Genomic DNA, 13,779 nt, shown 5'->3' with positions numbered 1-13,779 from the left:
CCATGGTCAAGTAGCCCTTGTGGCCCCCAACTGGCCGAAGAGCAATTGGTTTCCTCTCCTAGCGGAGCTGGGCCTCCAGCCTCGATGGCTTCCCAACCCGTTGCTGTCTCAGACAGTACAAACTCGCAGTGTGTCAGCTTCCTCAGGAATTCTGAGTGCCCTAACTTTATGGACTTAATGAAATTTGCTGCTCAGAAGGATGCTGCTATCGATCCTATTAACACTTTGTTCCTGGAGTCGGATAAGAGAGATTCTACTCTACGGCAGTATGATTCTGCTGTTCAGAAATTGGCCAAGTTCCTGAGGGATTCGGATGTTAGAACGATGACTCCCAATCTTGCAGTTACCTTTTTTCGAACATTGTTTGAAGGGGGTTTAGCTGCAAGGACTATTACCACGATTAAGTCCGCCTTGAAGAGAATTTTTCAATCCGGATTCAATATTGATCTTTCGGATTTGTACTTTACATCCATTCCCAAAGCTTGTGCTAGATTGAAACCAGCAACTCGACCTGCTGCGGTTTCGTGATTTCTCAATGATGTTCTTAGGCTGGCTTCTGATACTGATAATGATTCTTGCTCTTACATAACAATCCTTAGGAAAACGTTATTTTTGTTGAGTTTGGCTTCCGGTGCTAGAATATCTGAGCTGTCAGCCTTATCCAGAGATCCGGGTCACATTGCATTTCTTAGGTCTGGGGAGGTCTTACTCTCGCCGGATAGACGGTTCTTAGCTAAAAATGAAGATCCCCAGTCCAGATGGACTCCGTGGAGAATTGTTCCACTTCCTCAGGATCTTTCCTTGTGTCCTGTCTACACTCTCAAAGGTTATTTGCGTAGAACTTCTTCTACATCTTCAGGCCCTTTGTTTATTCGGGAACGTGGCGGAACTCTTTCCCTTAGGGGAATTCGACAACAAATACTTTATTTTATTAAACAGGCCAATCCTCTCTCGGTTCCTCATGCCCATGACGTCCAAGCTGTGGCAACGTCAGTTAATTATTTCCATAACATGAATTTTGAAGATTTGAAAAGGTACACCGGGTGGAAATCTCCTACAATCTTTAAGCGTCACTATTTGAAATCCTTGGAGGCCCTTAAATTTGCGACAGTGGCAGCTGGATGTATTATTCCTCCGGGTAGAGACGAACCATTGTAAATAGGTCCCCTCTTTTCTTCACCCCTTTCTTTTTCGATCTTGTCTCCTCATAAGGAGCGTTTTTATACTGCCTTGCCTACTCCCCCTGCTGTTCTTGTACTTTTTATGTGCATCCTTACCTCAGGTTACATTGTTTGCTTGGAATTTGTATTTTTACTTGGTTGTACATGTATTCGCTTTTTGAGAGTTTTCCCAGTTTATCTGTTTTTGTATATCTTATGTTTTATATTTGTAAATTTTATTGTACTGTCAAACTCTCTTTTTGCATTATATGTTTTTAGTTTGTACCTTGTGTTTAACCCTACCCAAGCTTGTACCATTTCTCTGTTATGATTTCACGGAGCGACACAGGTCGAGCCCAGAAAAGGGATTTTGACGAAGGAAAAATCTATTTCTGGGCGAGGGACCTGTGTCGCCCAGTGAACCCACCCCTTTCTCTTTTTTCCTCACCCTGGTTGGTCCAAGCTTGGGGTGCTAGGAGGAATGAAGATGGGGGGTGGGAAGATGTAGGGGTAGAGATGGGGGTATGTTGATGAAGGAGAGGTCTAATTGGTGAGGGATCTATGGTCGTTGTTCAATCACGCCCCAGTTTTCTATACCGACACTCAATGAGTGAGCGAGCTAAGTTTATTCCTAGCATTCCATGCATCTCTTTTTCTCTGGTATTTTCAGCAATAATTATGCCTTAGAAATGGTGCTAGAGGAGCATTTCACTAGGCGACACAGGTCCCTCGCCCAGAAATAGATTTTTCCTTCGTCAAAATCCCTTTTTGCTTTGCTACGTGAGCAAAAAATTGAGGTACTATTTCAAGATGCTACATGGCAGAGTGAGCAGTGATGCCACAGCTTCCTCCAACCTCTAACACCCTTTCTCGTTCTCTTCACGTGTTCACCTTGTAAAGTGAACTTTGTGATTCATTGTGTTCGCGGTTTCTTACTTTGTGTTTCGTATTTTAGGGAATTCCATCTTCTAATTTTCTTGAAACTATGTCTCCCAAGAAAGTAAGCACTAGTGACAATGCAGAGAAGAAGACGATAATGTCTATCGAATTTAAGGGTGAAATCATCAAGAAACATGAATAAGGTGTGAGAGTAAAGGACTTGGCCAGGCAGTATGAACGTTCAACATTTACAAGCTATATGAGTCGCTCACCAGCTATTTATTGACACTTACCTAACTAGTTTCTGAAATATTTTGAAATAGAGAATAAAACGTACCTCCTTGGACATGTTTATTAAGAAAAATGAAGTTGAAATTGGGGAAAGTGTTGCAGAGACACCAAGAACTGGCGAAATCACAGATATTGATGAAAATTAAAGTAAGCAAAGCACTAAAGTAAAATAAAAAGTAGACAAATTAATAAATGAAAATATAAGAAAAACACAATATGTACTGTACAGTATGTATTAACAGCAAACAACAAGTCTTCAATCCACATCCGCTAATTCAAGTCGTCTCATCTCCAAGGTAAGTACACAATATAAAACTGTTTATACCTTTATATGCTCGTTCTTTTATGATTTTATAAAAGATTTGTCATTTATAAAAACATTTTCCTTGTTTAATAACATGTAACATGAAAATATGGAGTGGCATTTGAAGGGTTGGACTAGATTAAGGGCATATTAACTATTTTCAATGTGAAAACTTGGCCGGAGAAACAAATGAAACACGTTGGTCAAGGTACCACTGTATTGGCATATCATTAACAGATTTTCCTTATTTGAACGAGCCAAGGTCATAAACAGTGTCTGCGCATCACCATTCTCCATTCTACTCATTATTTTTGTGGGAGATGGAGAGGGAATCGTAAAAAACATTAACAAACCAAAAAGAAAAGAAATAAGTTTAAGGGGAAGAAACTATTAGACTGTCTGACATCCTAAAAGAGAACCTACTATCCTTTCATGAAATTAATTCCTCCACCAATGACATCTATGAGAGCGAACTCCCAAATATCCACTCCCTACCGTACCCTGATGGGAAGATACAACTATGATTAGGGTGGCTCAACTGCAAGCCAAATCTGCTTGATGGGACTGATAACATTTCAAGAATACAATCATCCCTACTTTAATCATAGTGGTAGGCAAAGTAAACAGAACGCCAAGAGTTCTGTCTTTAATGAACCGGCCAATCCCTGGAATCCTAGATCCAAATTTCTGTCACGAGGATAGTTCCGCGTACCAATATTGAAATAATGACTCCTTTGGCCCAAACATTATTGGGTAATTGGCTAGACCATACAGCTCCCATAGTTGGTTTCAAAATAAAACCCTAATCCCAGCAATGGTATCCTTTGCCAAAAATTTAGAAAATGAAAAGGGGAAGAGAGGTTGAACGGGAATGTGTTGAGATTTGAAAAATATGGAGGGTGAAGTAATAATAAGCAATAGAAAATGTATGGGAAAATATTTAGAGTAAAACTGAGGAAATAATTATCCCCTTATTCATGAGCACTCTTGTTCTTCACTAGGCTACAACATGGAAATGATGCTCCAAGTTGAAGCTATAAGACTATGTCAAAGTATTCTCTCGTTAAGAGGGAATCATATTTACAGGTATGTGTAGAGAGTGAATAAAGTGAAGAAGAAGAGTGTTAAATTTTGGTCTACAGTAACCCTGTAAGGACTAATGGTTCTTCTCTGTATAAAGATTCACTAAAAGGGTTTGACTGTATCTTGTTTGAATTACTGGGAGTGCCATTTACTTACAAGTGCAACCATCAACCGATTTCATCCTTTTCTCCAATAAGATAAATGTAGGGTTTAGTACATCACTAGCTTGAACAAACCTCTCTATCTCAGGCAGCTCAGTATCCATACATAGTGGGAAATAGTTCAGAAAACTATACGGTAAATTTTCTAAAATAGAATTTCTTACAAATAATTTAAATTCAATCTTTAAGATAAACTATTTATTAAAGCCAAATAAACTACAAGGTACATAGTTAAGTTCAGCTAAGTTTTATAAACTAACCTAAATGCAGAGTAAGGTTGGTATTTTGGATTTATGCTTGGTACATAAGCTTTTTACCCTACTAACTGGATTATTGTCTAGCTAGTCCCGAATTACAGTGTGCACCTTATGCTCTTACCCGTCGCCATAGAACTAACATTATTTCAACAGTGTACTTAATGATTTTCTTTTAATCTTTTTGGCATCTGTTGTACTATAATAGATGCTTAGTTTAAACATTTTCATTTAGTTAATGGTTAATCTATTTACCAATTGTCTTTAGGTGCCAATAACCTAAAGTGGGTTAAGTCCAGGTAATTCATTTTAGATATTGGATATCCTTTAATAAATACAACATATATCTACAATCTAGTGGTGGTAGGGCAGGCCTCAGCGGTGTTTTCAGACGTGTGTCGTGACTAGACCACATATGAAACCAAAGGAGTACAGTACAAGGTCATTGTCCCAGTTCCAGATAATGGGAAGTGGTGGTTAGTTGAGCACAGTGTCTCAGCTGTGTGGGTCTTATTTTGGTCATGTCGTAGATATAGAAGTAGTCTAAGTGATAAAGAAGTTCACTGGACTGCCCAAAATAAAGTCAGTCAATGGTTGAGGAGTTGCTAACAAGCCTATGTGATGTGAGACATAGGAATTGCTTTTAGGTGATCTTTCACTGTATTCTCTCTACAGTTCGTGTGGAGAACAAAAGGTCTGTAGTGTGTGAGCCGCAAGATATCTCTCTGGGAAGTATGTAGTGTCATAAAAGTAGCTACTAAAATACATACAATTAATCATGCTATTACTGTGTCAGTTAGTAACAGTGCTTTTGTTTACATTCATATACAGTACACTAATTGTTTTTCAACAGGTAATAACTATTATTAATTACCCTGTAAACTATTAAACTCCCATACTGTTATATATATTACCATTATATATGTATATTAATTATTAATGAATTAGGCTTAACCTTATGACTGATTGTTATAGTTCATTATTATTATACAATTATATTTATATCTTATTTATTATTACAGGTTTCCCCTAGTTGAGGAATTTAGATCAATAAAGCCTAGATGTTGGCCAATGGTTTAATTATCCCAATTATCAAATCAACTTTCATATCAAATTTGTTGATCGAAATTCTATGACGATACTTGACCTGAATCGGAGATGGAGCTTCTGTTGAAACCTGAACGACTGGAGACAGACCCAAGCTCACCAAAAGCAACCCAGTAGTGGAAACATTGGTTAAGAATATTTCAAAATTTTCTTCAGTGTATAAGCCAGCCTCACAGTGCACAAATTGATAAACTAAGTTTTCTTACAAACTACGTTTCTTCTGAAGTATACGTTTGTATATCCGATTGTACAAGTTATGATGAAGCAATTCAAGTACGGGAAGCACAGTATGTCGAACCCAAAAATGAAGTGTTTGCCCGACATTTGTTAGCTACTCATAAACAGCAGGGTGGTGAAACTTTGGACTCTTATTTGCAACCATTAAAGGTTTTAAGTAAAGACTGTAATTTCAAATCTGTTTCTGCTGGTGTATATTGTAAAAAGTCTATCTGTGAGGTCTTCATTAGTGGTGTGCAATCATCTCTAATCAGACAGCGTTTACTGGAGAACAAGGTTTTAGACGTCGACAGCTGTTGACCAAGCCACGGCTTTGGAGTCGGCTCAAAAGAATTCTGAACTTTATGCTACAAATCAGTGTACAAATCTAGTGAGTGCAAATATTAACCCCACCTCAGTTGATGAGGCCCCTGAAACTCTAGTACTGTACTAACTGCTGCTGCTACCCATCCGACAAATAATACAGCAACTAAATGTTATTTTTATGGCTATCCTATGCATCTCAGGATGAAATGTCCAGCACGTGAATCAATTTGGCATAAATATCAAAAGAAGGGCCACTTCTCTAAAGTTTGCCGCTCGACTGCTACTGTTAGTAGACATGTTGGTGCTTCTTCCACTACTACAAATAGAAATGAGTCTTTATTTCTAGCTGCTATTACTTCTGCAGCAGCTCCCTGATGCTTGTCTAAAGCCATTACTAAAATGACTGTGAATGGAACCTCAGTGGACGGCTTGATCGATAGTGGAAGCTCAGTAAGCTTTGTGCATACGAATATTGTCAAGAAATTGTCGTTGAAAGTGCAAAAGAATTATAGTGAATTGTCAATGGCATCGGCTTCTTTGTCAATTAAAACAAGGTTTTTGTAATGTGAATCTGCACATTTGTGGCAGAGATTATCAGGATGCCACCTTGTTCATTCTTCCAAAGCTCTCTTCTGACGTAATTCTAGGTCAAGACTTTCAAAAATTGCATGATAGTGTAATCCTAAATTATGGAGGTGATCCACCTGCTCTAGTTGTTTGTGGTATAAGTACTATTGAAGTAGATCCTCCTCAACTATTTGCTAATTTGAAACCTGATTGCACACCCCTTGCCTTCAAGTCACGGGACTACTCACTTTCAGACTGGCAGTGCATTGAAAAATAAGTACAGAAACTTCTCAGAGGAATCATTGAACCAAGCAACTCGCCTTGGAGGGCTCAAGTGGTTGTAGTGAAGAATGAATTTAGAAAAACACATCTAGCAGTGGATTATTCTGAAACTATTAATAAGTTCACTTTTCTTGATAGCTATATATTGCCACGCATTGACAACACTGTTAATGAAATAGCTTCACATAAGGTATTCAGTACCATTGACCTTAAAAGTGCCTATCATCAGGTACCTATAATTGAGAAGAATAGATCCAATACAGCATTTTAAGCCTGTGGTGGACTTTACTAGTTCACACGTATTCCATTCGGAGTCACCAATGGAGTAGCTTGTTTTCAAAGAATTATGGACTCCTTCATTGCAGATGAGAAACTGAAAAGTACCTATGCTTACCTGGACATCATCACTATTTGTGGCTTGACCCAAGAAGAACATGATGAAAATATGACCAAGTTTATGTATGCAGCTACGAAAAGAGGCCTAGTTTACAATATAGACAAATGTGTGTTTTCAACAAAGTACTTGAAAATTCTAGGATATGTCACCAAGAATGGAGATTTAAGGCCTGATCCAAAACAACTGCATTTACTCATGCCTACAAATATGAAATTGTTACGAAGAACACTTGGACTATTTGCATACTACTCTCAATGGATAGCAAACTATTCAGCAAAAGTACATCCACCAGTTCAAGTACCTCATTTCCAATAACTGAAGCTGCAGTAAAAGCCTTTCTTAGCCTGAAGAATATGGAACATTCAGTGGTAAATGCTATTGACGAGTCGGTCCCATTTGAAGTGGAGACTGATGCATCGGAATCAGCTATAGCTGCTGTTCTAAATCAAATAGGCTGTCGAGTGGCATTCTTCTAAAGAGCTCTACAGGGACCGGAGAAACGAAATGCAGCCATCGAGAAAGAAGACCAAGCCATCATTGAAGCCATTCTTCCCTGGAGACACCACTTGACTGGTCACGATTTTAACAATCGGTGAGATTTATGTTTGACAACAAAATTAAAAGTAAGATAAATAATAATAAAATCACATGCTGGAGAATGGAATTTGCTATAATCTATAGTCTAGGTGATCAGAATATTCCCCGACACTTTTTCAAGTGTGACAGTTAGTGATCAATCTTCCTTACTCAGTCTACATGAAGCATTGTGCCATCCTGGAGTAACTAGGTTATATCATTTTGTGAAAACTAAGTTTACCATATTCAGTAGATGATGTGAAAAAAGGCTATTGCTTCCTACAAGGTATGTGCAGAGAACAAGCCTAGGTTTGATAGAGTGGATAATGCTAGGTTGATAAAAGGCACTCAGCCATTTGAAAGATTGAACATTAATTTCAAGGGACCTATACCCAGTAGTGACAAGAATAAATATTTCCTGAATATCATTGATGAATATTCTAGTTTCCCATTTGTATTCCCTTGTAATAATATGTCTACCTCAACTGTAATTCAGTGTCTTAGTCAGTTATTTTCTATATATAGCATGCCAGCTTATGTGCACTCTGACAGAGGTGCATCCTTCATCAGCAAGGAACTGCAAGATTTTCTATAGCATGTAGTAAGGCATGTAGTAGAACTATTTCTTATAATCCTGAAGGCAATGGACAGGTTGAAATATTCAATGGCATAATTTGGAAGGCAATTACCATGACTTTGAAATCAAGGGGTCTGCCTGTGGAGTGTTAGCAATCAGTGTTGCTAGATGCCCTACACTCAATTCACTAAACTCTTATCAACAGCTACGCCACATGATAGATTACTAAACTATAACCTTGAACCATCACCTGTCCATAATGATGAACCACCTGTTCCTACCTTAAGGAGATCAGGTCGCATTACCTGGCCAGTTAATAGGCTTAATTTGTAATGTGTGTTCTATGCGTACTGTGACTTGCGTTTTATATGTTAGATTAATATCCTGCAAATAATTGAATTATTGAATATGGAATAAGTATTAGATTTTAAAAGGGCGAGAATATCATAAAATTCACTAATAAATTACATACAAGTAACCATGCTATCACTGTGTCATTTGGTAAAAGTGCTTTTGTTTGCATTCAGATACTAATAATTGTTATTCAACAGGTAATAAATATTACTAATTACACTGTAAGCTGTTAAAACTCCTATACTGTTATAAATATTACTATTATATAAATATATTAACTATTAATGAATCAGGCTTAACCTTATGACTGATTGTTATAGTAATTATAGTTTGATTAGGGGTTATTATTATACAATTATATTTATATCTTATTTGTTATTACAGGTTCCACCTGGTTAAGGAATTTAGATTAATTAAGCCTAGATGTATGCCAATGGTTTAAATATCACAATTATCAAATTAACTTTCATATGTAGCATGATTAAATAAAAAAAATTGGCATAAAGAAAACTTTAGCTAAGCAGATAGCATCTAGTTCTTCAAAGAGGTTGGGAACTACATTCATCAGTATATCTAGCAAATCAAAAGGGAGGGGTTGCCTGTACATATTCATGTTTGCTTCTTCACTGGACTTTCTCAGAATGTATGTAACTTCACCTTCCATGTGGAGAAAACTGTTTTTGTCAGATTAGTGAAGTAAAAACTATGTTGCAGCTGATCATTATTCAGATGGATGACCACCATGGAACATACTATGGACATAGCAGGTAGTGCTCCTAATTAACTAGGTGAGATTAGAATGTCATAAATATCCTCTGTCCAAAATGCAGTGTCTTATCTTGTTGATGGTTTGGGCTCAGGATATCAGCCAGTTTGGATCCAAATCTTATATAAGAAGTAAACCCGATCTCTTAATTTTTGCTGATAGGTTTCTTTGAGATGGCTTTAATAGACAATTCAATAACATAACAGTTTGGTGTTCAATAGACATCATCTTGAAGAATCCTAAATTTTCTATCAAGACTATTAGCTTCTATATACTATAGTGGCTGCTGCTGTGGATGTCTAAATCTTTCTTAACATAATTAAGTTACAGGTTTCTTTTTTGATATTTGAAATATCATTTGAAAATAATCTGAAGTTCTATAATGCAATTGGATTCCAAGATGATTCTCATTAAAAACTAGATCTATTGAGTCTAAAAATATAACTAGGTTATACATTTAAATTTTTTTTTTTTGACGTATCTTTTTCCTTCATTGGTATCTCATCTCTATCAGTGTGTGAGAATCTGCAATATGAACACCAAGGGAAGTTCATACAAATAACACAATTTTAATATTTTTATCATTTCTATACTGTTCTGGTGTTCATATACATGCCTACCAACCTCCCAACTGACTTTTGATGTCCAGAAAAAGGGAATACTTTTGCCTTTTAAACTGAAGAATGGGAAGCTTTCAGCATACTAATTACCATGAACTACTAGATTCTTCCATTGCTTTACTACAGGCATGTATATTTTGTCAGGAGAGAAAACTGATATTTTATAGAAGTTTGTGGGCAAACATCAATAAACCAAGATTCTGGAAAAAATGCAACATGAACATCTGGTGAGTATAGACATACAAAAAATAATATTCGAATTCTGTTTCCTATCAGACTTCAGATAAGTTAAATGACAGGCAGTTTGGGTGATAAGCAGTTCCCAAACTGTTGTATTGCTACTTTCTTGCCAAATTCTTTTATAATAAATGGTACTAAATGGTTGAATTGGAAGAGGCAATGGGTCTGCCTCAAGGGACAATATTCTGAAAGGATAAAACTTTTCCTTTCCAGAGTGGTTTTTAATGGCTCCAGGTTGTTTTCTGGCAGTACAATATGGTGAATCTATTCATTGAAATTTTGGGTAGCTTTAGCTAGTTTTCAGGACCAAAGCATAACTATATCTTTACCTGACACATATATGCTCATTCAATGTTTTATATAATGCAAATTTTTGCTTTGGAACTCCTTGAAGTTATTGTCATTGGGTATCTGATCAACATTGCTATTAAATAGGTGGGGGCAGAATATATCTGCCATGTTCAGGAGATGAACAACTGCCACACCCAGTATATTCTTTTTACAGACTCTAAACAGATGGTCAAACTAATAAAATTATACAGGCTTTGGATTGAATGGAGGGATCACCATTCTTTCATTCTCTGTTATTATGTGGGTAGGTACACCACTGCTCTCAAAACTTGATATAATCCTGGTTGTTTAGAAGACTTCTGTGTAATTTTAATATATTTTTAGCCACATCTCCAATAATAATTCCTCTAAATCATATACAGCATATCTTTGTAAAAATAACCCATTTCCCTTTAAAAATCTAGATGTTGTTTTATCTCCGTTGTCATATCACTATCACTAATCTTCATATAGCTAAGCATATGACTGGGCATTTGATTTTGCATGAATCAGGACCAACCAAGTTTCTCCCAAACCAAGAAATATCTCTCCTCTATATTGCACCCACTTAACTTGGTAGGTATTTTGAAAATCTAAAGTAATAATAGCCTTCCCCTTAAACTATGACTCACATTGAGAGCTAAGGCGATCTCTTGCATGGATTTGATTTCATAGTCATGAACATGTATTTAAAGACAACTGTAACATTAAAAATGTAAAGATATAAGATTTGAAAGCCATAAATAAACTCCAAATGGCTTATGTGTATAACCGGGTGACTAGGTTTCTAAAAAAGGTTGGCTGTCGTCTTTATAACACTAATTAGCAGGTATATACATATCTATACCCCTTAGAAGATTTTCATAGCTTGTAAATCATATACATCTTTACATTTTCAACGTCACAGATGGCCTTAAATGCCTCATCATGACTAAGAAATAAATTCCATGCATTCCCCTTTCTAACATCTTGCATGTTCATGGTAATTTCCTTATTCAACCCATATGATTCAGAGGCCTCATTCAAGATTTCATAATTTGTTACCTATGGGGTGTCGGTAACATGTAACACTGTCAATTTATAAATATTCAAAAGATTTACTGTGCACAATTTCTCAGTTGTAATTTTCAAATTTCCTTCAAAATTTACACTGTAATTTTAATTATTTGTTGTTCCCACATCCTTGTCTGAGCAAGAGGACCTCATCATGGGATCAAGGGATAGATTTCTACTTACAGGGCATGTCCATAAATTATTTTTTCTAAAGGAAAAACAATGACACAGCTAGAAAAATAATATTAGGTGCCATCAGATATTCATATAGCTACATCCTTCAACAATGACAACAGCAATGGCGGATTTAAAAATTTTCCCTCCCTGAACCCACTTGATGAGAGTGAGGGCACTGCAAAAATACAATCATTTCCTCTCAAATAACTTTGGCAGGAAAGCAGGACAAACTGCTGGGAGTCCTATTACCATCCCATACCTGAAATCCATGGTCTGGTTTTAAGAGATAGTCTCTCCCACTCTCTAGCTATGAATAACACTAGTACATTGATACCTCAGAGGTTAAGACCTTATTGGTGGTTGACAAGACCACTGTAGATCTGACTACAGTATTACCTTTGAAGATTAATTCCAACTTCAGAATCGGTACCCCTTCCAGACGATAAAGGCAATGTAAAGAAGAGAAGTTGGACAGCAAGATGGGAGAGAGAATAAAATATAGGAAGTAGTTGAAGTAACTTTGAGGAATAGAAAAGGTATTTGGACATTTTGAGTCGAACTAGGAAAAAATAATTTCCCTGTTCGAAAGTGAATTTTCAAAGACTATATACTATATAATATAATTAGTTTTTCTCTTTTCAATAAAGGCCTGTTCTGAACTTTAGAAAATTGGGAATAAATATCCATATATGTATATATTGCTTAAGGAATTACATGATCATCCAGCAAATAATCAAATTTGAGATTATCAAACCCACGAACAGTAAGGTTTCACTACAATTCTTCACCAGGACCTGAACTCATGCTGGTGGAAAACTCATGTTGGTTTACAGCCTTCTGCCACAACACAACACTCTCTTAGTCATGTTGTTCATCCTAAATTCAAGACATTCTCTGTCATCAATAACACATTGTCTTGTATCATCCCACTGATTTTTGTAGTAGCAGGGGCCTCAGAGATGCTTGACTGCATTTCATTTCTCGTAAATATCGCCCAAATTGAAGAATCCTTCTTCCCATATTAGCAGGAAATATTAGTAAAAGACAACTTTGCTTTTACAAATGAATACAGAATTTGTCCCTTCTCAACAAAGAAAAATGCCTGATGAACCCATTTACTCCTAGGAACAACACTCACTTCCCTTGAAAAATATTTACATGCCAAGGTTTCACGGTACACACATGGTCAACTTTTTTTTGCTACGTAAGGATGACATCATCACGAACACTTATGACACAAGATGCCGTAAAAAAAACTGAGAATGGCAAAGAGCAAAGGACAGGTATATTGACAAATAGCTAAACAATGACTAGATACAAGTATGCATCACGTCACAGACTCCTCTGTCTTGGTGATGAGCTGACAAAACAATAAATGGCGCATGCTTTGAAATTTTTATCAAATGCTTTGCACACAACATATAATTGAAGATGAGAGAACACTTTTGTATACAGTGATAGCAGCAACTGGACAACAACATATCAGTGAATCCTTGGATAAGGAGGGCAGGTAGTATCTAAATTTATGTTGATACTTTTATAGTTTATTCTTTAATTTCTTTGGCTTTTTCACGTAATTTTCTTATTGTAACACTTGGAATTATAGCATTTGACCTTTCCAACTAGGGTTGCAACTTGCTTAGATCATGTTTGTCTCCACTTACAAAATAATGAAACATGAGTCTACATATAAAAAATCCCAAAATAACATAAATTCAAGTAAATAAAAAATTGTAGTATACAAGAAAGCTATTCAATGTCCTACCTGTAGCTTTAGTGCCAAGTATTCGGCGATCATAAATTCGTATGGTAGAATCTTGTGTTGCTACTGCTAAATGGTAAGGGGTGATAGGATTTACTGCTACAGCAGTGACTGCACGTCCCATATTCAGGAGAACATCCTGAAATAAATTGAAAATTAATGTTTAGAGAAAATCCTTAATTGTACAAAAATGGAAAACTGTAAATACTTGGAGTTTTAAATATTATGAAATTATAGGTAAAAATAGGCAAGCTTTTAAGAGGAAATACTTCTAACTCAAAATACTTATACTGTAC

At 36.4% G+C, this 13,779-nt stretch overlaps 1 protein-coding gene across 2 annotated transcripts in view; it reads right to left on the bottom strand.

Annotated features, from left to right (window-relative positions):
* The window catches only part of LOC137641375 (DDB1- and CUL4-associated factor 6-like), an 861,079-nt gene that overhangs the window by 590,225 nt on the left and 257,075 nt on the right, over positions 1 to 13,779 (bottom strand). For both annotated transcript variants that reach the window (XM_068373879.1, XM_068373880.1), the window contains one exon: positions 13,487 to 13,622. In XM_068373879.1, the coding sequence (XP_068229980.1) occupies positions 13,487 to 13,622 (136 nt within the window). The remainder of the gene's footprint in view (positions 1 to 13,486; positions 13,623 to 13,779) is intronic.

Source organism: Palaemon carinicauda, chromosome 5 (assembly GCF_036898095.1).
Source record: "Palaemon carinicauda isolate YSFRI2023 chromosome 5, ASM3689809v2, whole genome shotgun sequence".
NCBI lineage: Eukaryota > Metazoa > Arthropoda > Malacostraca > Decapoda > Palaemonidae > Palaemon > Palaemon carinicauda.
Note: the sequence above shows the minus strand (reverse complement) of the source record. Positions and strands in the feature narration are given on the sequence as shown.